At 36.6% G+C, this 24,012-nt stretch overlaps 1 protein-coding gene across 6 annotated transcripts; it reads left to right on the plus strand.

Annotated features, from left to right (window-relative positions):
• The first annotated feature begins 32 nt into the window (after positions 1-32).
• On the plus strand, positions 33-20,892 carry LOC129799253 (transcriptional regulator ATRX homolog). Of its 6 annotated transcripts, none has more exons than XM_055842975.1 (11): positions 33-175; positions 441-612; positions 809-1,965; positions 6,467-6,677; positions 7,326-8,043; positions 8,120-8,295; positions 11,868-12,119; positions 12,185-12,356; positions 15,284-16,419; positions 19,964-20,107; positions 20,185-20,892. In XM_055842975.1, the coding sequence occupies exons 3-11, from the start codon at positions 809-811 to the stop codon at positions 20,269-20,271; spliced, it is 4,053 nt and encodes a 1,350-aa protein (XP_055698950.1). In that variant the 5' UTR covers positions 33-175; positions 441-612; the 3' UTR covers positions 20,272-20,892. The 6 variants fall into 6 exon arrangements, with proteins under 6 accessions (XP_055698950.1, XP_055698951.1, XP_055698947.1 ...); XM_055842972.1 differs by having other exon boundaries at positions 40-180; XM_055842977.1 differs by having other exon boundaries at positions 40-175; positions 20,191-20,892.
• Positions 20,893-24,012: the final 3,120 nt, after the last annotated feature.

The following is a 24,012-nucleotide window of genomic DNA, read 5'->3' on the forward strand; positions in this document are numbered from 1 at the left end:
AAGATCGCAGCGCTCTTTTTGACACTTTTGACAATTGACAGTTTGCGACTGCGCGCAAAGTCCGGCAAAAGTGTTTCTTGGGTGAATTTTTGTGAATTATTTTGTGGATTTTGTGGTTGAAAAACTGAATAAAAGTGTGTAAAATTGTTGCTGTAGGCCAGCTGCATTCAACTATGTAGTGTAATTTTGTACAATATTGGGTGGAGGTGGGAGAAAAAGCCCAAAAAGGCTCCTCTGCATTTGGCGACTCCGCACAGCGAAAACGCGTCTCCATTTTCTCTCGCGGAGCGCTTTTATGTTTTTTTTTGTTGTTGTTCACTCATAAATCCGGGTGCGGAGAGAGAGAGAGGGGCGCTTCTGACCAGCTGGGGGCAGTCTATTGGGGGCCCCAATTGGTGGCAGCTCTTGTGATCTTTTTCTTTTTTTTTATTTATTTTTAGTTTGTGCATCTTTGGGGTTTTTTTTGGTTTGGGGGTTGCTTCCTTCTCGCACATCCGGATGTCATCAAGTGGACCGGTGTGTTTTGTTGCTCCTTTTCACATAGACTTGGCCTTCCTCACTGTTTCTCCCCCAAGCACACAAAAAAGAGCCTTTTAGTTGAGAAAATTAGCGGTAAATAGTTTCTTTTCTTTTTTTGTTGGTGTCACATAACCTCAATTTTTTTCCTTGCTTTTCTTTCCTCATTTTCTCTTTTTTCTCTGCTGTGAGGCGTGTTTTCTGTCTGAAATTTTTGAGATTTTGCATGTCCCTTGTTAGCCTTTGTTGGTCTGATACAGCCTGCCCCCTCTCTCTCTCTCTGTCTCTGCAGATGGACGATTCATCCGTGAGTAAATCCATTGATATTCATCAATACATTGAGAGCGTCCGAGAAAGTCTCACGGAAGCCTGCAGTGCTCTGGAGAAGAGCAAAGAGGGCAAGAACAGTGACGAATCAGTGGAAGATCAAGCAGAGAATCTGCTAAAGACACTCCTGGAAGTGCAGACAAAAGTCACAGAAACCATCGACAGAGCCAGAAATTCCGTAAAGAACAGTGTGAGCGAGTGGAAGGGACAGAGCAGCATCAAGGCGGAGTGTGAGGATACAGTTGAGAGTGATAAGCCAAAAATTCGATTGGTAGCTCTTGAGAAACTCCAAGATCCCTCCCTCCTGTCAAATTCCCGTGCAAAGCCCCGTGTTAGGCAGCGTCCACCACCGCGTCAGCTCAATAAAAGTTCCATTGTCATCTCGGATTCGAGTGACGATGAACCAGTGAAGATTCCACCGAAGCCTGCTAAAGTTTACCCATCCCAAGAGGTCATTGAGCACGCTAAGTGTGTCAAAGTTCAAGTACAATCCCTTTCCGAAGATCTCTCAGCGATTAAGCGTCAATCAAAGGTCAGTGAGATCAGGAATATTCACGGAGTGGTCATAGAGAATCTAGGAGAAGCCTCAAAGGAGCCCATAAAGCTCATTATCAAAAAGCCCACTCCCTCAGAAATGGACAAGGGCAAGGCTAGGGAGAAATCGGATTCCGTGGAAGAAGCCACTGGGAGCAAGAAGAAAACCCGAACGAGGAATTCCGAAGAGGATTTCCTGCCGGAGGAACCACGGAAGACCCGTACAGAGTCCAAAAGTTCCGAAGACAGCATCCCGTTCAAACGACCATCCAGGAAGAAGACCCGGATAGAATCCAAGGATTCCGATCAAGAGAAGGAATCTGACGAAGATATCCTGACAGACAAAGAGTCCGACGAGGAACCAATATCCTTCAAGAAGAAGCCATCCAAGTATTCCGACGACGAAGACTACCAGGATGCCGTTGAAAATCTCAACAGCGACTCCGAAGCCGATGAAAAGGTCAATGGGAATGCCGACAAGGGCGATAACAGTGATAACAGCACAGACAGTGAAATTATCATCAATCCCAAAAAGAGGAAACGAGCCCAATCCAATTCCTCCAAGGATTCCATGTCTGATGATTCTGAGTGAGTAGCATTTCCTCTTTGCATTTCATTTTCATTACACCTTACGCTTCATCAATTATACCATTTTTTTTATAAAAAAAAACTACTAAAAAAACAAAAAGAGAAAATTGTAAAATTAGGATGTACTTTGAAGAAAAGTTCTCATCACAGAAAAAATTTCTTAAAAGAATAAATGTATTGGACACGCATTCTCTAATTTGTTTTACGCCTTCGTTGTCTGCCCTTCTCTGGGGTCTTCCGGGTCGTCCATTTGGCCATTTTTTTTGAGTCGAGTAATTTTTCCAGAAGGTTCTTTAAAGTGAACAATTTTAGGGAAGTGTATCCAAGACGAAGAACACATCAGCAAAAATAGAATTGCACACAAGAGAACTAGCAGATCAGTTAGGTATAGAAATTTTTTTTTCATTTTATTTATAATGCACTTTTAACATGGCATAAAAGTGAAGAAAAGGCGAAGCGGCTCAGCTTTGCTGAATGCTCGAACCTTAGAATTTGAGAAAAAAATAATTTCGTTGAATAAATCATTTTCCTCGCGAATTCGAGCATTTAGCAAAGTCCTCTTCCATTTAGTCATTTTTTTTTAAGGATTACCGGTTCCCAACCGATTTAAACCGATTCAAATTTAGTCCGACATTTTGAAGGAATAAAATAATTGAATTCTTGAGAAGAAACGTATTCTCCGTTTGTTACCGGTTCGTAAGCGATTAAAACCGGTTGATACATTCTAATTTTATTTCTAGAAAAATTTATTTACCGGTTCATATATTTGAGTAAATCATCCTCCTTGCGCGTTGGAGCATTTAGCAAAGTTGTTCTGTATTTCGTAATTTTTTTTTTACAGATTTACCGGTTTTCAACAGATTTAAACCGATTCAAATTTAGTCCGACAGTTTTTAGAATTGAAGCAATCTGATTTTTTTTATGAAAAATGTATTCTCCGTTTATTAGCGGCCCATTTAGTCATTTTTTTTAAAGGATTACCGATTCCCAACCGATTTAAACCGATTCAAATTTCGTTCGACTTTTTTTTAGAATTGAAACAATCTGAATTAAACAAAAAAACCTATTCTGCGTTTATTACCGGTTCGTAACCGATTGTAACCGGTTCAAACATGTCAATTTTATTTGTAAAAAAATTATTTACCGGTTCGTGCATTTAGTAAAGTTGTTTTTCATTTTGTCACTTTTTTTGTAAGGATTTACCGGTTCCCATGTTGCCAACCGATTTAAACCGATTCAAATTTCGATTAAAACCGGTTCAAACATGGTAATTATATTCCTAAAGAAATTTATTTACCGATTCATATCTTTGAGTAAATCATCTTCCTTGCGAATTCGAGCATTTAGCAAACTTTTTTCATTTTGTCACTTTTTTTTAAAGGATTACCGGTTCCCAACCGATTAAAACCGATTCAAATTTAGTCCAACAATTTTTTTTTAGATTTGAAACAATCTGAATTTTTAAGAAAAAAAAACGTATTCTGCGTTTATTACCGGTTCGTAACCGATTAAAACCGGTTCAAACATGTCAATTTTATTTGTAAAAAAATTATTTACCGGTTCATATCTTTGAGTAAATCATCTTCCTTGCGAGTTCGTGCATTTAGCAAAGTTGTTTTTCATTTTGTCACTTTTTTTTGTAAGGATTTACCGGTTCCCATGTTCCCAACCGATTTAAACCAATTCAAATTTCGATTAAAACCGGTTCAAACATGTTAATTTTATTCTTAAAGAAATTTATTTACCGATTCATATCTTTGAGTAAATTATCTTTCTTGCGAGTTGGAGCATTTAGCAAAGTTGTTCTTTATTTCGTCATTTTTTTTAAACAGATTTACCGGTTCCCAACCGATTTAAACCGATTCAAATTTAGTCCGACATTTTTTAGAATTGAAACAATCTGATTTTTTAAGAAAAATGTATTCTGCGTTAACACCGGTTCGTAACCGATTTAAACCGGTTCAAACATGTTAATTTTATTTGTAAAGAAATTTATTTACCGGTTCATATCTTTGAGTAAATCATCCTCCTTGCGAGTTCGAGCATTTAGCAAAGTCTTCTTCCATTTATTTTTTTTTGTGTTTAGCGGTTCCCAACCGATTAAAACCGATGCAAATTTAGTCTGACATTTTGAAGTATAAAAAAAGAAATTTAATTAAAAAAAGGGGTGGCAGAGCGTCCCAAGCTTTGTGAAGTGCTCGAACTCGTGACTTAATTTGCTATTCCTCAAAGTCCTTTCGCATCATTTACCACTTACCAGTTCTCAACCGATTTAAACCGATTCACAAATCACTCAAAAGATCCCCCAAAATAGTTTTATGAGTATTAAAATTGATTTTCTAACAAAAATTATCGGTTAATAACCGGTTGATTACCGGTTCATGACAGATCTGAACTTATTTATAAATTACTCAAAGTATTGCCCGAAATACACCTCATAAATTACATTTGGTACAAAAATTAGTTATCGGTTATAAACCGGTAATATTCATTTTGGGTATATTTGTCATCCTTGCGAGTTTTGAGCCGCTAAACGGGTAACCGTTTGCCGGTTCTCAACCGATTTCTACCGATTTTTATGAAATTGAAACTAAGAGAAATTTCAAGACCCTCAAGACTTTTCAATTGAACCCAAACTTACCTAAATTGGTTGAGAAATACTCCCTCTAGAACCTTTTTTAAAACATTTAGATCTCGGGAAGTAGTTTCCACGTTAAAAACATTTCCCCCTTGTATTAATATTTATAACTCGTTGAATAAAATTCAGACTTGACAATTTCCAATGAATATTTTCCCTATATGGAATTTTAATCCAATGCTAATGAAGGTGGGTAACAGGATTTATATTATGCAATATTTTAAATTTTAAGTTAACGATATTTGATATTGGCAAGAACACTTGGGATCTGTAAAAACATAAAATTGATCAGAAACCTTATCTGAGATGACCAAATTCTTCTTAACTTTAAATTTAACCTCAAAAAATTAAAAATTATTTTGAATCTAAATTTTTTGATCTGTCATGTAGAGAAAAGTTTTGGTCAATAACCTTTGTGCGACAAAGAAAACAAACCAAACACACACTAAAAAATCCTTACACTTTTAATATATCAAATTCTAACCTCAAAAAACAGAGTATCGTCATTTAAATTTTTTCTGCGGTATTTGTTAAAAAACGTAAAGACTGTACATAAAACTTGGGAATTTCTTGTTATGAAGTATTATTTTTTCAGTTTAGTTCATATATTACCCAAAATTCAGGTATTACTCTCTTTATCAAATAAGAGAATTAAGTTCAATATCTCTCCGTAGGTCGTATTTAACCTAAAAATTAATCTATTTCAGAAAGAAAGGCTCATAAATATGCTTTTGAGGTTAATTTTGAAAATTAGACAGACAAATTGAACGTTTTAGCATGAGTTTTCTATCTAAACTGAATAAAATCTCAGGAAATCTTAAAATTTCTAACCTCCAAATTACTGTTTGAGGTTTGTGAGGATATTATTGATTATTTTGTCATTCAAATCATGAGTCGGAAAGCTTTAAGGTTAGGCCTAACAAAACCAGAATTTTCTTAAAGATATCTTTATCAAATGAGATAATCAGGCTCCATTAATTTTATTAAACAACAATTTAGCATTTTTAACCCTTTAAGGACGAGAGGGTCAAAAATTGAGGGTCAGATAAAATCACTTTTCTGACTTTTTACAGCAAAACGCAACTTTAGCAGGCCGTAGGAAAAATTTCATTTTTGGGTCACCGGTGACCCAATCGTCCTTAAAGGGTAAGCAACAATTAGTGCTACTAAAAACCGAAAAATTCAATGCCCCCAGCGAGTAAAGTTAGTTGAAAGGGACAGCGTTTTCTGCATATTTTTGCTGAGTTGATCAGCAAAATTTCAGCATTTTTTTGCTGAGTTGATCAGCAAAAATATGCTGACCGGTCAGCAGTTCTCGAACAAAAAGTGCTAACCATTTGGCACTGCTTCGCGAGTGTCGTTTTAAGGTTAGCAGAATTCAGCTGAAAACTAATATGTTTTCAGCTTAATTGAAATCGGCTAGTTCACTGGAACTTTATAATCCTTCTGAACATGAGAAGTTCTTCAAATAACCAATGGTAGCGCTTTTGTAGCTTTTTTTTAGAGAATAATTACAGTAGACTCTCACTCAATCGGCTCTTTTTCAATCGGGCGTCAAATTTTGTTGACAATTTTCACGCTTAATTATGAAGCTAATATGGTCAAATTCGCTGTAGTTCTTCCTATTTTATCATGATTCTTTATAATTGAGCGCTTTTTGTGGAATTTACAAAGGATTTGACGCTCAATTCTATCGCTAAACCGGATGACATTTTGCCCCATATTGCCGATTGAGAGAGAGTCTACTGTAGAAGACACTTACATTATGAAAACCTTTTTCAAAAAATGATTAATCGAATTTATATTTCTTGAGTGTTATCAATGATTTTATTATAGTTTTTTTTTATAAATTGCTTCCTATAGCTCTAAGTCCAAAAATACCCGAAAGAGGCGTATTAAGCGCCCCAAGAACAGTGATTCGAGTGATGATGAGAAGAATGAGAAAGGGGATAAGAGCAACAAGCGCAAGAACATCAGGAAAGTGATAAAGGATACTGATCTCGAGGAGGACACAAAAAAAGCAGCAAGAGAGGAGTCCGAGAGGAAGAAGAGGATCGAGGAGCGACAGAAGCTGGTGAGTGATTTTTAGAAAATTCACTTTATTTTTTTTTTTAATTTCAATTTAAGTCGAGACGACAACCATTGTGAGTAATTCATGATCAAATTATTGCAATTTTGAAAGCAACGAAAGCTACTATAATTATTTAAAATCCTTAAAATGAAAAGTCTTGGCGAATTGTTACAAATCATTCGATGTATTTTGAGACATTAAATCAAATGAAGATAAAAAAAAACAGGAAATACTGTAAAATGTCGAAAAAATAGACAAAAGTTTAGGAATAGCCAAGACACACACCACCGTAGCTAATGGCCCTGAATTACGATCATTGATTCATTTCTAGCGCTCATAGCTGTAGTTTTCCCAAGATAAAATTCCCAAAATTCGAAATTGAATTTGAATTCCTCGAACATCAACGACTTTTTGTGCAAAGAGAGTGCCATTTACCTTTTAGCAAGGACACTTCTGTAGAATTAAGTTACTGGTTGTGAGCGCATCAATTCAATACTACATCAATTAAATTTTCTGAATTTTATAAAAAAAAACAATGAGAATGGTTTACGTATGGGTTGTGAATCTTTGCTAGTTGGTGTGTTTCTTGGCTAAAATGTTTTAGGTTTGCTATTTTTGAGAAATTCACAAGTGAATTTCGTATTTGTATAGTACAATTCGATATACGAGGAGAAGGATGAGGTGAAAGAGTTGGAGAAAGTGGTGCTTGACTTCGATGAGGAATCGAAGGAGGAGCTCCTTTCAGTTCATCCGGCTTTGGTGAAGAAACTGAAGCCTCACCAGGGCACTGGGATAAAGTTCATGTGGGATGCGTGCTTTGAGACGTTGGAGAGGACAAAGAACAGCGAGGGTTCAGGGTGTATTCTGGCCCACTGTATGGGTCTGGGGAAGACACTGCAGGTGATTGCACTGACGCACACTCTGCTGACGAATAGCGAGGAAACGGGAGTGAAACGAGTCCTGGTGATTTGTCCACTGTCCACGGTCCTAAATTGGGTCAATGAATTCCATAAATGGCTGGAGGACATTGAAGATGCAGATGAGATTGATGTCTACGAACTGTCAAAGTTCAAACAGAATAACGAACGAGGGAACGTTATCAAACAGTGGCACAATGGAGGAGGTGTTCTTGTGATTGGATATGATTTATTCAGAAATTTATCCAATGAAAAGAATCGCAATATCAAAAAGAAAGCCAGAGAAGCTATTCAAATGGGATTAATCACTCCCGGACCCGAACTCGTTATTTGCGATGAGGGGCATCTCTTGAAGAATGAGAAGACGTCTATAAGCAAGGCCGTCAACAAAATTCGTACACTCAGACGAATTGTCCTCACGGGGACACCTCTGCAGAATAATCTCAAAGAATGTAAGACAAATTGGTTAAAGTCCTTTTTTTGGTGGCAAAGGAAAACTTATTCTGGTTTTTCTTTTTGTTCTTGAAGATTACTGCATGGTGCAATTTGTGAAGCCTAATCTCCTAGGAAAGTATATTGAGTACATGAATCGCTTTGTGAATCCTATTACAAATGGACAGTATATTGATTCAACGCCAAGAGACATCCAAGTTATGAAGAGACGATCCCACGTTCTGCACAAAATGCTCGATGGGTGTGTTCAGGTAAACTACGACAATTTTTTTTTTCAGGATCCATCTATTTTTATTAGGAGTGTGAATATATTTTTGTGGCCTAACTGTCTTATGGCAGTATTCAGCGTTTTGAGCGTATTTGCATCGGGCAATACTATTTCTAACTTCAGCCTGCAGCGCCATCATTAGGCGTCAAATGACAGTTTGTGACATTTTTGTCGTCTCTTCTTCACCCGTGTAACCATTGCACCCTGGCAAACTTACAACTCTTTCCTAAGGTTACCCTTTCAGAATAGCGTTTATTTCCTGCGGACTTAGGCCGTTAACTCTGGTTGGGAATTCCCATTCTTACCATCGTGATGTCCACTTTGTCCATTTGTGAAAAAGTAGTAGTAAACCATTTCTATGACACCCTTTTCCCACCATTCTATTTCCATACCTGAAGGATGAGCCATCAAGCTCCGAAACGTTGGCAAGGAATAAAGGAGGAGAAGATAAAAGGTCGAAATACCGTGTTTTCACTTTTTAAAAAAGACAATTATTCCGCTCAAATAGTTCTAGGTTCTGAAGGAGTTCCAGGGATTTATTTGATATCTCCAGAGACGGGAAGGTCACAGGCATGACAGTGGTTGTCCGAAAGCAGCTTCTGCTGTCTTTCCGATCCGAGGTATTTGAAGTTGAAGTCCTTAACGACCCCAAAATTCCACTCGTCCAAAGTGACATTCTGACAAAATCTGAATGTCGTGTCGCCTGTGACCATGTACTTCGTTTTACTATCGTTAACCTTGAGTCCCATCCTCTCAGTTGCTGCGGTTACTTCGACGAAAGTCTCCTTAACTGCGAGTGTGGAGTGGCCCATGATATTGATGTCGTCCGTGTAGGCCAACATTTGCGAGGACTTTTAGTAAATCCATGATCTCCTGGGCAAGATTGAAGAAGGTCGGGAGAGAGCATCCCCTTGTCTTAAGCCCGAATCCACTTTGAAGCTTCCCGACTTCTCTCCTACCGTCTTCACTTGGCACACTGAATTATAGATGGTCATCCTCACTAAGTTTATTAGCTTTGGAGGACAGCTCAACTCCCGCATGGTATTCCACAGAGCCTCTCTATCGATCGCGTCATAGGTCTGTCGGAAATCCACGAAAAGCTGATGTACTGCATGTCCTCTGCTTCCCCCGAAATAAAGGTCTCGTATGAAACAATTTCCACGTGTTCACAGAACGATACTTACTGGCAGACTCGCTCGTGACAGGAGGACTCACACTCCAATGTTTAGGGCGCACCTGCTTCTCAATTCCACGTCGAAAAAGGCAGACTCGCCTTTTGCAGGCACGATAATCTATTAAACTTTTCAATTATTTCACGTATAAACACCCGGATTCCACACCGGAAAATATTAAAAAAAAAAATGTACATAAACACATCTCTGAATTTTCATGATAAAAAAAGGCTTCTTTGTCTCGAATCACCTCCGCATTTTCTGTTTCTGTTAATCTTTATTCTGATTGTATTTTAAAGTAATCATTGTATTTGTATAGTCCCTTAATTGTAAAATGCTTTGCTTGGGGCATGAATAAATGTTTATTATTATTATTATAACGACTCCCAGGAGGTCTACTGGCTTTCACAAGCCACTGCTACTTCTTAGACTGATCATCTGTAACTGCTTCCATAGCTTTCCAGACCTCTGCCCTAGCTCGAATTGCATTTATCAAGACCATTCGTGTCTACCCAAAGTTCTGTGTATCCTCCCTCGAATTATATGGCTGAAGTGAACGCCATTTGTTTACCATTAATCGCTCTGAAAGCTGCGAATCATGCGATAACTTTACAGATATTTTGCCAGATATCTTCTTGATTGCGTAGTGATGAGAAAACTTCGTCTTTCACTTTTATTTCCACAGGAAACAACATGAAAAATAATTTTTCCAAACACAAGAAAACATAAACAAACTTGACAATTTGACATTGTCCCAAACGTCCCAAATGTCCCATTGGAATATTTCCCTATTATATATTATACGATATATTGAAGTGCTGAGCACTGGCATAGAGAGAAAATCCTTATCGTAACAATATTTTTGGTCTTTCTAAAGATTGAAAGTCTAACAACTATCAGGACGCCGATCTGCAAGCTTAATGTCTGAACCCGGGCAAAACTGTCAGACAGGCATCGTTACCTGTTACGAGCACACTTAGCTGAAAAAGTTAACGGTTTCAGCACATATTTGCTGAATTGATCAGCAAAAATGTGCTGACCGATTAGCAGTCGCCGAGCAAAAAGTGCTAACCAAATATATGGAAATGGCACTGACTCGCGAATTTTCGTCTAAGGTTAGCAGAATTCAGCTGAAAATACAAATATTTTCAGCTGAATTGAAATAGCTTAGCATTTGGTGCTCGCTAAGTATCTACAAGAATCAATTTGAATCATGCGTTGGTCGATAAAACAGCGAGAATACAACAAGAATCGCGGAAATTTATTCACACTCCCACTGGCAAAAAAGTTATTTGAGATTCTAAGGTTATGTTGAGTGCTATAACCTCACAAAACTACCTAAATTAGCTGCAATGTTCGTTTGATTGCCCATCTGAAATCTTGGTGGCTTTCCGTCAGATCCTTTGAGTGGCTTAGCACTCCAACTGTGTAAACGCATTATCACCTACTTTTTTCCATGGTTTCCTGGTGCATCCTCTCATCATTGTTCCCTAATCTCTAGTTTGTCCTTCCACTAAGCCATAACCTTCATATTCCAAAACAAAAACAAATTAAGAGCATAAACTTTTATTTTTCGACTATCTGTAATTTTAACCTTGGCATAACTTAATAAGTTGACAAGAAGTTTTGCTGTATATTGAGGTTATGAGATCCTTAAATAGCATATTAAATTGGTGAAAAGTTGTAATAACGTTTTAGCTTGAGAAAGCTAAAAAGAATAAATACCTATTAAATTTTTTGGGACAATTTAGAACAATTTCTGTACATCCAATTTCATTCCCTTTTGTTTTAGGCAAGAGTGGGGCAATTTCAGACAGCTGAAGTTCGTTTTAAAACTCATTTGCTAAATGTTTATGTGTATTAATTGTGTTGAAGCTAACTAAATCCAGATAGTTTCTCTTGTGTATTAGCTATTTATAAAAATTTCGAAAAGTATGCATGTCTGACACGTCTGAAACTGCCCCATTTTTCCTTATGCCTTGTAACTTGTGCTAGTCATTCACATGAAATTAATATAACATACCTATTTAGATTCAATTGCATCAAAATTAGCAATAGGATCAATCAAATGTAGCCAATTGTATAATATGTCTTTCTAGGTTATGTTAATCCAACATAACCTTACTTTGCAGTGCTCTTTGTCTTCTCTCTCTTTCCACTATTATTTTTTTTTTTACAAATTTCTGGAAAGTAGTGAAAATGCCATGGTGTTAATCTTTAATGGGCGGATTTGGGCAAAATTTCAACTTCATACCAAATGCACATTTGCAAGGTTATGTTCAACATAACCTGAAAAATCCAAATAACCTTTTTCTGAAATACAAAATGTCTCTAGTTTGAAATCATCTTTAAACATTCTTTTGTGTGCTTTGATATTCTCTAGAGGCGAGACTATTCCGTATTGGCGCCTTTTTTGCCGCCCAAACACGAATACGTCGTGTTCATAAGACTGACGGAGCTGCAGATAAAATTGTACAAGTTTTATATGGAGAACAAGGCCAGAAATTCAGAAGAGGGACAGTCTAAGAGAACATCAATTCTCTTTGCTGACTTCCAAAATTTGCAGCGTATTTGGACGCATCCTCGCGTTCTGCGCTACAACAGTGATAGATACGAAGTTAATCAGCAAAAGAAGGTAGGTTCTTCAGATATATTGCGTTTAATGAAATATTAGTCAATGTGGAATTTTATTTGAAACAGCGTGAAATGTATGACGATGAAGAGGAATCTGTTGGGTCCTTGAAGGATTTCATTGATGATGAATCTTCAACATCTTCGTCAAGTGACGAAGAAAGTGGGTCTAGTAAAGGATCAGACGAGGAGAAACAGCCAGTCAAGAGACTGACGAGGACGGCAAGAACTATCACAAATGGTGAGTCATTTTACTGATCAAACTTCACAGAGAGAGAGAGAGAGGAGTATCTTTTTGACCTTTCCCGTTTGTCCGTCTCGCTCATATACGAAAAACCCAGTTGAATCATTCCTAATAACGATTTTTCAAGGTCAAAGGTTTAAAAGGGTCTAGAGAGCATATTTCTCAACCGAATAATTTCTCTTTGAGCTTGTTCGAAAGGTCTTGGAATTTTTGACAAGACTAAACCGGTTCCAATCGGTTGTGAACCGGTAATAAACCGATTATGGACCAATAAGTGATTTTCATCCGTCTTAAGGGGTTACATGGGTCTCTCAGGTCAAAAAATATGCCGTTTTTCTGACAATAATTTATTGTGTCGAAAATCTTTTAGAAATTCCAATTTTTGGGATATTAAAGAGTAACTTTAGAAGAAAATTTAAAAGAAAAGAATTTCGAAAAATTTTGAAAATTCGACCGTTGGTAGCTGATTTTTGGAACCATTCCTCAAAAAACAGACCTTGCGGTAGGCAGGATTCCCACAATAGGTTCATCTGAAATCAAAAAACCGAATATACTCTGTTAGAGGATTAGTTGGACCCCTGGATGAATGAAGGATTTTTGGAAAAAAACAAAATTTGGATTTTTGGCAAAAGTTTTTGTAAAAAAGTATCAATTTTTCCCTATTTTTCAACAGATTTTGTATTGTAAAAATGGTTCTGATTAAAGGAAGTGCAAATCCATCGTTCAAACAGTAGATAATACTTCTCAAAACAAGTATGCAAAATTTCACAAAGATCGGTTCAGTAGCTTCTGAGTAATCTTGACTACCGCTTTGTAAAACGGTGTTTTGAGAAAAACGCGTTTAAATCTTTACAACAATTTGCCCGCGCGGGCGGAATGCATAACAAGCTGCTCTTTCTCCAAGAGTTTTACTCCGATTGACTTGAAATTTTCAGAAAATATTTTTCAAATGTTATACCATAAAAAAAAATAAAAAAATGATTTTTTGGCCTGAGAGACCTATGTAACCCCTTAAGCTATTTGGAGCGATTTTTTGAGTGATTTATAAATCGTTTTAAATGAGTTGTGAACTTTTTGCCCGCGAATTTGCAATAACTTAAAGTCTAAAGTCCAATTAAATAAGATTTCTCATGTAATTTGAGACAAGATTGAATCTTTTTGAAATATAATTAAATTCTGAACAAGTTGGAGTCCGTTTCAGAGGACTCATGTTTAATCTGGAGAATGCATACATTTTTCAGGAGACCCGAAGAACTCGTACATTTTTCAGAGAACCCAAGGGGAACTCTGGGGACCTATACCTTTTTTAGGGAACCCAAGAAATCCATACAATTTTTTTTTCAGGAAACTCACGGGGAACCCAGAGAACCCATACATTTTTCAGGGGACCCAGGGATCCATTTATTGTTCAGGGATCTTAAGGAACTCAAAAAATTCAAGGAGCCCATACATTTTTCAGGGAACCCGGGGAACTTATAAATTTTCTAGGGAACCCGAAGGACCCATAATTTTTTTTAGGAAACCTATTGGGATCTCTGTGAACCTATAAATTTTCTAGGGAATCCGAGGGACCTATAATTTTTTCAGGGAACCCACGGGAAACTCTGGGAACCCATACATTTTTTCAGGGAACTCACGCGGTACCCGGAAAACCTATACATTTTACCGGGGACCCACGGGTCCATACATTCTTCAGGGACTTTGAGGAACTCAGAGAGTTCGGGAAGCCCATATATTTTTCAGAGAACGCAAGGATCCCCCACATTCTTTTCAGAGAACCCATGGGGAATTCTGGGAACCATTACATGTTTTCAGGGAACTCACGGTGTACCGGGAGAACCCATACATTTTACAGGGGACCCAGGAATCCAGATATTTTTCAGGGACCTTGAGGAACTCAGAGAATTCAGGGAACCCATTCATTTTTCAGGGAACCAGAGGTCCTCTTCCATCTTTTCAGAAAACCCACGGGGAACTCTGGGAACCCGTACATTTTTAGGGACCCCGGAGAACTCAAGCATTTTACGGGGGACCCGAGGGACCCATACATTTTTTCAGGGGACCGACGGGAAACTCTAGGAACCCATACATTTTTTAGGGAATTCACGGGGTATCCGGAGAACCTATACATTTTACCGGGGACCCACGGGTCCATACATTCTTCAGGGACCTTGGGGAACTCAGAGAGTTCGGGAAGCCCATATGTTTTTCAGGGAACGCAAGGATCCCACACATTCTTTTCAGAGAACCCATGGGGAATTCTGGGAACCCTTACATTTTTTCAGGGAACTCACGGGGTACCCGGAGAATCCATACATTTTACAGGGGACCCAGGGATCTATATATATTTCAGGGACCTTGAGGAACTCAGAGAATTCAGGGAGCCCATACATTTTTCGGGGGACCCGAGGACCCCTTCCATCTTTTCAGAAAACCAACGGGGAACTCTGTGAACCCGTACATTTTTAGGGACCCCGGAGAACCCAAGCATTTTACGGGGACCCGAGAGACCCATACATTTTTTCAGGGAACCCACGGGAAACTCTAGGAACCCATACATTTTTTAGGGAACCTATGAGGTACCCAGAGAACCTTTACGTTTTACCGGGGATCCACGGGTCCACACATTTTTCAGGGACCTTGAGGGACTCAGAGAATTCTGGGAGCCCATACATTTTTCAGGGAACCCGAGGTCCTCTTTCATTTTTTTCAGAGAACCCACGGGGAACTCTGGAAACACGTACATTTCTTAGGGAATTCGAGGGACCCATTTACTTTTCAGGGAGCCCAGGGATCTATATATTTTTCAGGGAACCCCCAAGGACTCCATCCATTTTGATTGCTCAAGCTTGTGATATCGAGCAGTCAGCGAATTCTTTTTGAAAACTTTTGGTGAAATTTTGTGTTAATTGTCTTGCCCCTAGAGCCACTCTTCACGCCGTCTGTCCTGGAACAGACAAAAATGGAAAATCCCACGGAATGGTGGGTTGATATGGTTCCGGAAGCAGATTTGGATAATCTCAAAGTGTCCGGGAAGTTGATGTTGCTGTTTTCAATTCTGGAGGAATGCGAAGCCATTGGAGACAAATTGTTGGTGTTTTCGCAGAGTCTCTTTTCCCTGGATGTCATTGAGCACTTCCTGGCACTTGTTGATGACAATGAGCAGGCCAAGAAGAGTAATCCCCTTCTGGCGGGATTTGCAGGTTCATGGGCACTTGGATTGGACTATTTCCGGTTGGATGGTTCGACGACGATTGAAAACAGAAATATCGCTATAAAAGCGTTCAATCGCGTGGACAACCATCGTGCCAGGTTGTTCCTGATTTCCACGAAGGCTGGAGGATTGGGAGTGAATCTCGTGGCAGCAAATCGTGTGGTGATTTTCGATGCTTCCTGGAATCCATCGCACGATGTCCAGAGTATATTCCGTGTGTATCGTTTTGGGCAGGTGAAACCCTGCTACATCTACAGGTTCCTGGCCATGGGAACGATGGAGGAGAAAATCTATGAGCGGCAGGTGACAAAGCAGGCAATCTCGAAGCGTGTGATCGATGAGCAGCAAATTGATCGGCACTACAGGGAGCACGATCTGATGCTACTGTACAAGTATGAGCTGGAACCAGAGGAACCCCGGGAGACGCCAAGATTGCCCAAAGATCGTCTCTTTGCTGACATGCTGACAAAGTATGAGGATGTCATATACAAATACCACGAGCACGATTCGTTGCTGGAGAACAAGGAGGAGGAGACACTGAATGAGGAGGAACGCAGAGCGGCCTGGGAAGAATATGAGAATGAAAAGAAGCGTGCTCCGGTGATTAACTACGGAATGATGAATGCTGGAATGGCCATGGGGCAGTTCAATGCGGGAGCCTTTGGCAGGGCAAACATGGCAGTCACATCAAATAACTACTTTGGCTTCCGCGGAGACATTTTCCTGCGACTGCTTGACTACAAGGCCAGACAGGATCATCCGGAGTTCGATGAAATGGAGATCAAACAGCACATTCCAATTCTCGTGCAGCAAATGTACAATGAAGTATCCATTGGGGACATGACGGTGAGTTTTCTATTTCTCTATTTTTATTTTTATTTAAATTAAAAATGCATTTTTATCCAAAATTGTTGTGAAAAGTTTTTATTTCAGGATTGCAAAATTAAAAAAGGTTCGACTTGTTTTTAATTTTGGTTAATCTTTTCAAAAATTCAAAACCTGCTCCAAATGGAGATTTTTCGCTACTCTAAATGGATACGTCACTGTTTTCATGATAAATACAGTACTAAATTTCTATATTTATATATTTTCTATACCACAGTTTCATTATTTAGTTAATTTTGCTCCAAATAAAGCGAAAATCCATTCATATTCACAAATTTTAATTTGTTAATTTCTCAGAAAAATTAAAAGTGTACCTTTTCACCATGGAATTTTTCATCGATCGAACATGTTTTCCAATGAAAAACACAATGAGGTGACTGTTATTTAGGGTAAAGAGGTACAAGTTGGACAATGGTACAATTTGGACAGGGCTTTTTGTCTTGATAAATTTAGTACTTCATTTTTGTTTGTATATTTTTAATGCTTTAGTCTTATAATTTGGTTCCTTGTGCTTAAAAACTTTAAAAACAAATTTTGTACTGGATTTATCAAGAAAAAAGCCATGTCCAACTTGTACCGGCGAATTATCCAACTTGTAACACTAATTCCAAATTATATCACTTTACCCTATTCGTTTTGTTTAACATTTCAGTCATATTTCTGGCTAATTTTAGTTAAATTAAGTGATAATCTTTATTGTTAACGGTACGTAAAGTTTTCAAATGAAATAATTACCTATTTCGTAAACAAAGAGTTTTTCTGAAATGTCTACAAATGCTTCAATAGGAAACCCCGGACATATGATATTTTTTGGAGAGATTTTCTTATTGATTTAGATGGGAAAGGAGAAAAGACCAGGAATAAGAACAAATCCTGCACTCAAGAGAAATTCAACAAGATTTTGGAAGCCTTTCGTCGCGGTTTCACTTACACTGTTTGTCTCCAATTAGAAACTTTCCCTTGTCTCCATTTGGATTAATTTGTTTCCAATAGAAGCATTTTACACTCGCGTATTTTTCCTGTTTTTAAGAAGTTTTCAAATTATATCTAAAGAATTTTCACTAAACAGTAACATTCTAGAAGAGTCAAGGAGCAAATTTATGTAATTCTCTTCAGAAAAAATATAAACTTAATGTGTTGAATCTTCTGTCAAAGTTAAAGCGTCTGGAAACGGTTTTGAATTAGGACATTACCCTTATTTAAAAAAAAAAGTGAAACAGAAATAGCAAAATTATATAAATTTCAGAGTTTTGAGGATGCGAGTAGATTTCAATGTGAATTAAATTAATTATTTTATTAAAGCCTCCACAAATTGGAATGGTTTTCATCAAAATGATAGTTCAAAATCATTTTGACGAAAAATAAAATATTTGTTGTACTATTTTGAAGAGAATATCTTTACTTTGGGCATAATGGCCTCTGCACACTATGAGAAGTTTCTGTCAATATTTGACATATTGAAGAAATTTTGACAGTCTTTTCCTAAAAAAAACATAATTTATTAAAAATATATACTGCTTTCTCCGTGGAGTTCGAGCAGTAAAAAACAATAAGCCGTCCTCTCTTATGGCCTCTACACATTAGTAGAAATTTCTTTAAAAATGCCTTTTTAAAGAAAATTTCCCCTATCCTTGTAGGCTGAATCGTACAATTAAAAAAAATGAATATTTTGACGAAATTTGCTTCTAGTGTGTAGAGACACACCATAAAATTCAAGCATTTTTCTTTAACATTTTGCTTCAAATATTTTTTATCAAAATGTTTTGGAAGCCTCGTCTGGATGAAAATTATTTCTATGTGTATGGTCGGTACCCAATGAATTTCCAAAAACACTTTTTTCGCATCACAAGAGCAAGAGACATAGGTATGACAGCAGTAAAAAAAATGAATGGATAATACATACAATGTGGAAGCATTTCTCTTCAAAAATTCCTTAAAAAATAGGAATTTTTCTTCCAAAAATTATTGAAATAATTTTTGATAAGATCAGCTCTAATGTGTAAACACCTTAAGTTTGTCTCGATGAGCACTTTCAGATGATAGTTATAAACTTCACCACAGGTGACGCTGCGATAGCGTCAAAATTTAAACTCAATTTCCTCAAAAACGCCATAGTGGATTTTGATCAAATTTTAGAGTGGCTTGTATACTAGGCTATGAAGTTTTCAAAAAGTGATGGGGGTTCACTGTAGTTGCAATAGAACCGGAGATATGATATGATTGAGATGATATGATATTGAAATGTGAGAGCGCCAAATTAAAGGTCTCTCAAAGCGCCACAACTTTGTAAAACATTTTAACTTCGTAGGATCAACGCTTGGGGCGCCACAGTCGAAAAACCAATTTCAATATCACATAACCTCAATTATCTCAACACGTGCTTAACCGATTTTGATGATTACTTCGACATAATTGCACAAATTGACATTTGTGTCTACATTTCGTCCATACATCATTTTCCGCTCAGGCTACGCTATCTACCCGATTTTAGCGTTTAAACGTGAAAAAATGGACTTTTCCCATAATAACTTTGAAACCACTCAGATGCCAATTTGACTACTTCTACTCGACCAAAGACACTTAAAATAGGGTTTTAAATGGAAAGTCTCACAAAATACAACAATTCTTTGATATAGTTGAAGTTCATCAAATGAACACTTGGGGCGCTCTGGGCGAAAAAACGAGTTAAGAAACAAAAAACCTCGCTTATCTTGGCTTCTGAGTAATCGATGAGATCATGTTCTATAGGAAAATTATAGAGAACATTCTGGTCTACATTTCACCCATATATCACTTTTGTGCCAGTTCATCCCAATCCTTGATATTTTGGTTTAAATACAAAATTTGTATAATTTCACGAATTTGGTTCAAGATAACTGAATAGCGTCCCCCAACTTCAGCTCTAAATCGTATTTGCATACATTTTGAGTTCTAGGCTTATCACTAGCTTTTAGTTAGTAAACAATCCAAAAAATGTACATTCACTTTAAAAAAAATATTGAGTAAAATTTGAGCTTTTTGACGCATTTTGATGCGATTTTCTTTGAAACGGTCCATTTTTACAAGAAATCTCGCAAATGCCTTAAATAATTCAAAATGGTCAATAAAAAATCCAATTTTGGTTGGCACAAAATTTAAAAGTGATAAATATGATCTTTAAATCAAACCGAAAATGCCAAAATGATTTATAATGGCTCCGGCACACCTTTTAGATCAGGAAAATTTCATGAAGTCGAAATTCGAAACCCTTTCTTTCTCACATGTTTTGCATATGACTATCTCATTCTTTCGCATACCAAATTCGATTGAGCTATATTGAATTTGGAGTGATGTTTAACAGAAGAAGAAGAGTGCGAGAAAATGAGATAGACATATGTAAAACATGTGAGAAAGGGATCCGAAATTCGAATCCATGAAATTTTCTTGATCAAAAAGGTGTGCCGGAGCCATATAACGTCGTATTTTCCCCTTGCTAAGAATAGTTCACTTTTTTTCTTGGTTTCAGACCTACAATTCGCTGATTCTGCTTCAGCAGGATCTTGTTGATAGGTCACCGATGGTGCCCAACATTTACCAGGGTCACAATTCACATTATACAGGAGGGTCTTCGGGCAGCATGGTGATTAATCCCTTCCACTCCGGTCACATGGTAAGTCCTCAATTTGTCTGACAAATTTTCTGTGTGCGAATGCTCTAAAAAAGAATCCAATTTCCGAATTGTGGCAGTTGCAGAATCGTCAGAACTATAGACAGAATAACCAACTGAGAGGAAATACCCTGACATCGGATAATGGGGTTATAAACATAGATTAAGGTGAAGCTCTTTGATTTTTCTTACTACAGAGGACTTCTTTGTTTCTTTGACTTTATGCCTTTTTTGTTTTGGAAAGAAGAAAATCCTTATGTCCCTTTTGGAGCATTAATTTTTTCCCTTTCAACAACAATTTCTTTTTTTTTTTTTTTGGGAGGTAAAATATGCCTTTCAGGTTACAAAAATAGATTTAGCCTCGCTGGTGGATTGAGTGCAGGGATTTACGATGAAATAATTAGAATTTACCTTTAAGTTTGGAATAAATAAATTACCAGTTTTCAAACTTGGAAAAACTTTCAGTAAAATATTGGAGAACACAATTTTAAAGTTACTACAGTAACGTGCACAATTCCACTGACACTTTGTCAGCGAGGCTCTTCAAAAGTTCTCATATGGAAAATTCAATTTAAAAACAATTGGTTAGTTTTTTTTTTTAATTCTTGTTATTGATTTTAAATAAAACCATTTGATGCATCAATTTCTAGATGAAGACTTTAGATATTTTTTCACAAGGATTTAAGTAGAAATAAAGAGATGTAGTACAGAGAGATGAAAAAATTCATTGTAGTTAATTTAATAAATTATACTGTAAGCGTAAATAAAATGATCTTGACAGTAATTAATTATATTGGTTTTTTTATTGTCCATTTGTTTCCCGTTTCGGTTTTTTTCAGGGTTTAAATTGAGATGTAGAGGAAAACGTTCAAGCTTCGTACGATCCTAAGCAAGCTTCGTAATGACTACATTTTTTCTATGTTTCTGAATAAATGTTACTTCGCTATATATTTTCCAGCTGAACACCTTGCTCTACATTGAGAAAAATCCGAAAAAGTTAAAATAACATTCCGGAAATGTTCCGATCCAAAATCGGTGTAAATATTACCCTTTTTAGGTGTATAATGGATTAAAGTTACCCTTTTTCATGTTAATTTTACCTCTAAAAAGGTGTAAAATTAACATTAAAAAAGATGATATATTTTTACACCTAAAAAGTGTTAAAGTTATGAGGAAGAAAAGTTAATCGCACCCCAGTTTTTTTATCAGTGAGTTTTTTAAGTATGAGTGCGATGAGACACAATCTAAGCTCCCCCGAATTTTCCATCTTCAAGGCGTGGTTTTTACAGAATTCACGTCTTTTATAAAGTTGAAAATGTTTATCTTTCCAACGGATGCCCAGAAAGATAATATTCTGTTCAGTAGAACCAAGAAAGAGCACAGCAAGAAAAATGAAAGTTGCTCTTGAAATAAGAACACCAAATAATAAAAATATTAATGTGGAACATTCTTCAAGATTTTTTTAAATAGGTAATAATTTTACATACTTAATATTTGTAAATTGTAATTTGTAGGTAATAAATTTGCATAAATGTACTTGCAAATTGTACTGGGACATGAATCCATTAATAAATAAAAAAAATAAAAAAAAATACTTCTACTGTACCTACCAAATGTGATTTTTCTCTGATCATTTTTACCAAAATACCTTAAATCGGTCAAAACCGATTCTAATTTGTACAAGGTTCCAAGACCTTTCATATAAATCCAAATTTGTCCCAATCGAGTAAGAAATACGATCGCCAGAACCATGCTAAATATTCTCATTGAAAAACTATTAAGAGAAAATGTCGAGAAATATGTTAAATATCTAGTTACGTATACATCACCAATAAGGTAATTAATTCCCTTTGAATTCTTTTGTACATGTCGTTAAATGGTTGATCAAAAATGGGATCAAATACCCTTTATTACAATTTGGATATACGAATCCATTCTGAGACCGATCGTTAACATACGGCTGCTTCATTTGATGAAAGAAAATTCAACAAACCAAGGCTAAAAAACAAACAGGAAGGCACAAAGGCCATCCTGTCTTTGAGCCTTGCAACAAGAGCCATGAGATCTTGCCTAATTTCGGTAAAGGAAGCCATCCTGGATTTAGTACCTGTACAAATCCTCTTGCAGAAAACAGCAACCAACTGCAATCTAACAAGAGCTAGCGATCACTATGATCAAAGACTTTAAACCAGGCAACCTTATAGGTCGACGGTGACTGGAGAAAAAAGACTAAAAATCTTAAGAAAACACAGCTTAGAAGGCTAAGAACGCTAAGCAGTGAACCGTAAGCATCAGTACACTCTTGTTGGCTCTTACTTAACCCGTTAAGGACTAGTTCTGTGCCTGAAAAGAAACTTTCATCCACTTAAACTTCTCTATATACCAGAAGTTTGTTAATCTTCCACAAATTGAAGCTTTTTGGAATTATTAGCGAAATTGTCGGAGGGAAACTACATTCGGACGGAGCATGATCTGTGAAGCTTTCCACGCAGTGTAGATCAAAAACTTATCTCTTCTCCAGAGCTTTCGACACGATCCGTGTCTTCCTCAGTCCCCTGATGAATGGAGAGTACCTAGTGCTGCGTCTCCGAAGCTTTTGTGTGAAGATCCTGGAACCCTCCTTTCAATATTGTAAAATTCTCCTCCTAGCGAAATCCATTGATATTTGATCTTAACGACTATGGGAAGACATGGAGCCTCTAAAAAGCTCGAAAGCTCTAAGGAAGGGTTCAGTTTTCGATCTACACTGCATTGAAAGCTTCACAGAATAAAAAAATACTTTCCTTAAATCCTTTTTAATTTTGTTTCTGGTTATGCTTAATTTTATTTATTCAATCTACTTATTTTTAACATGGTTAAACGTAAGAGAATCTATAATAGGCTAGAGGTACCATAAAAATAATTCTTAAAAAATATGTTTTGTACATATCAATAATTCAATATCGATATTGTAATAGAATATTGTTTTTTTTTTAATATATTTTGATCATATCACATTCCAATATTGAATACAGCTTTAAATGCATTTAAAGCCAATCAAATAACACAATGGGATTAAAATATATTAAAGGTTTAAATATTTCATTTAATGTCGATAAGCCTTTAACATATTAATAGAAATTTACAACTACTAAAATATTCTGAAAATCCCATAAAAAGTTCATTATTTCTTTTTAACAATAAGATTAATAACAAACGAACATTTCTCTTTGAATATTAATTGAAATGCACTAAAATTTAAGTGATAAAAATTGACTGAACATTGAAAAATAATTCAAATCTCCTAACAATTTCGCAGGATCTTAATAAACAAACTCTACTCATTACAAATTCATCCTGAAAACGAAACAATGTATTTTTCCTAAAATTTTAATTACTCTACAAACCCCTATTATTAAGTGCAAATCCCTTTACGAATTCATTACATTATATTTTTCACAATGTTAACAACTTTCAGGTGTTTCAGTAATTTTTAGAATTAATAACCGTAAAAAAGCACAAAAAATCTGCTTCATTTGAAAATGTTTGCTAATTGGTAATGTTGGAAACAAAGTCCCTCTCTCTCTCTCTTGGTGAAGGGAATTCACGGAATCCACCCCGGATAAGTAAACAACACTGCGGGTTGAGATTCCACTCAAAAAATCATTAAATAAATTGGCGGGAGCATCAAATAACTCAGGAGGGTGTTCGCGGCCATGTGATGGGCGGTGTAAGGGTACCTTCTGCTTGTGGTAGGGGAGAACGAGGCAGTTTCAATCATCCCTACAGATTTTTTATTATCAAATTAGAAATTTAACATAAGCAAAACGTAATTGTCTTGTTAATAAAATTACCTTAAATGCAAGTAATTCGATTAATCTTAAAATACCTAAATTTTAAACACGGTTAGCCGGTTAATTTATGTACAG

The sequence above is a fragment of the Phlebotomus papatasi genome, chromosome 1 (genome assembly GCF_024763615.1).
Source record: "Phlebotomus papatasi isolate M1 chromosome 1, Ppap_2.1, whole genome shotgun sequence".
Lineage (NCBI taxonomy): Eukaryota > Metazoa > Arthropoda > Insecta > Diptera > Psychodidae > Phlebotomus > Phlebotomus papatasi.

Excerpts from the sequence above, each read along its gene's own strand:
- LOC129799253 (XM_055842975.1), top strand. The coding sequence starts at position 809 with ATGGACGATTCATCCGTGAGTAAATCCATTGATATTCATCAATACATT. Across the intron at positions 1,966-6,466 it reads TCCATGTCTGATGATTCTGA|CTCTAAGTCCAAAAATACCC; the intron begins GTGAGTAGCATT and ends TGCTTCCTATAG. Across the intron at positions 12,357-15,283 it reads GGCAAGAACTATCACAAATG|AGCCACTCTTCACGCCGTCT; the intron begins GTGAGTCATTTT and ends TCTTGCCCCTAG.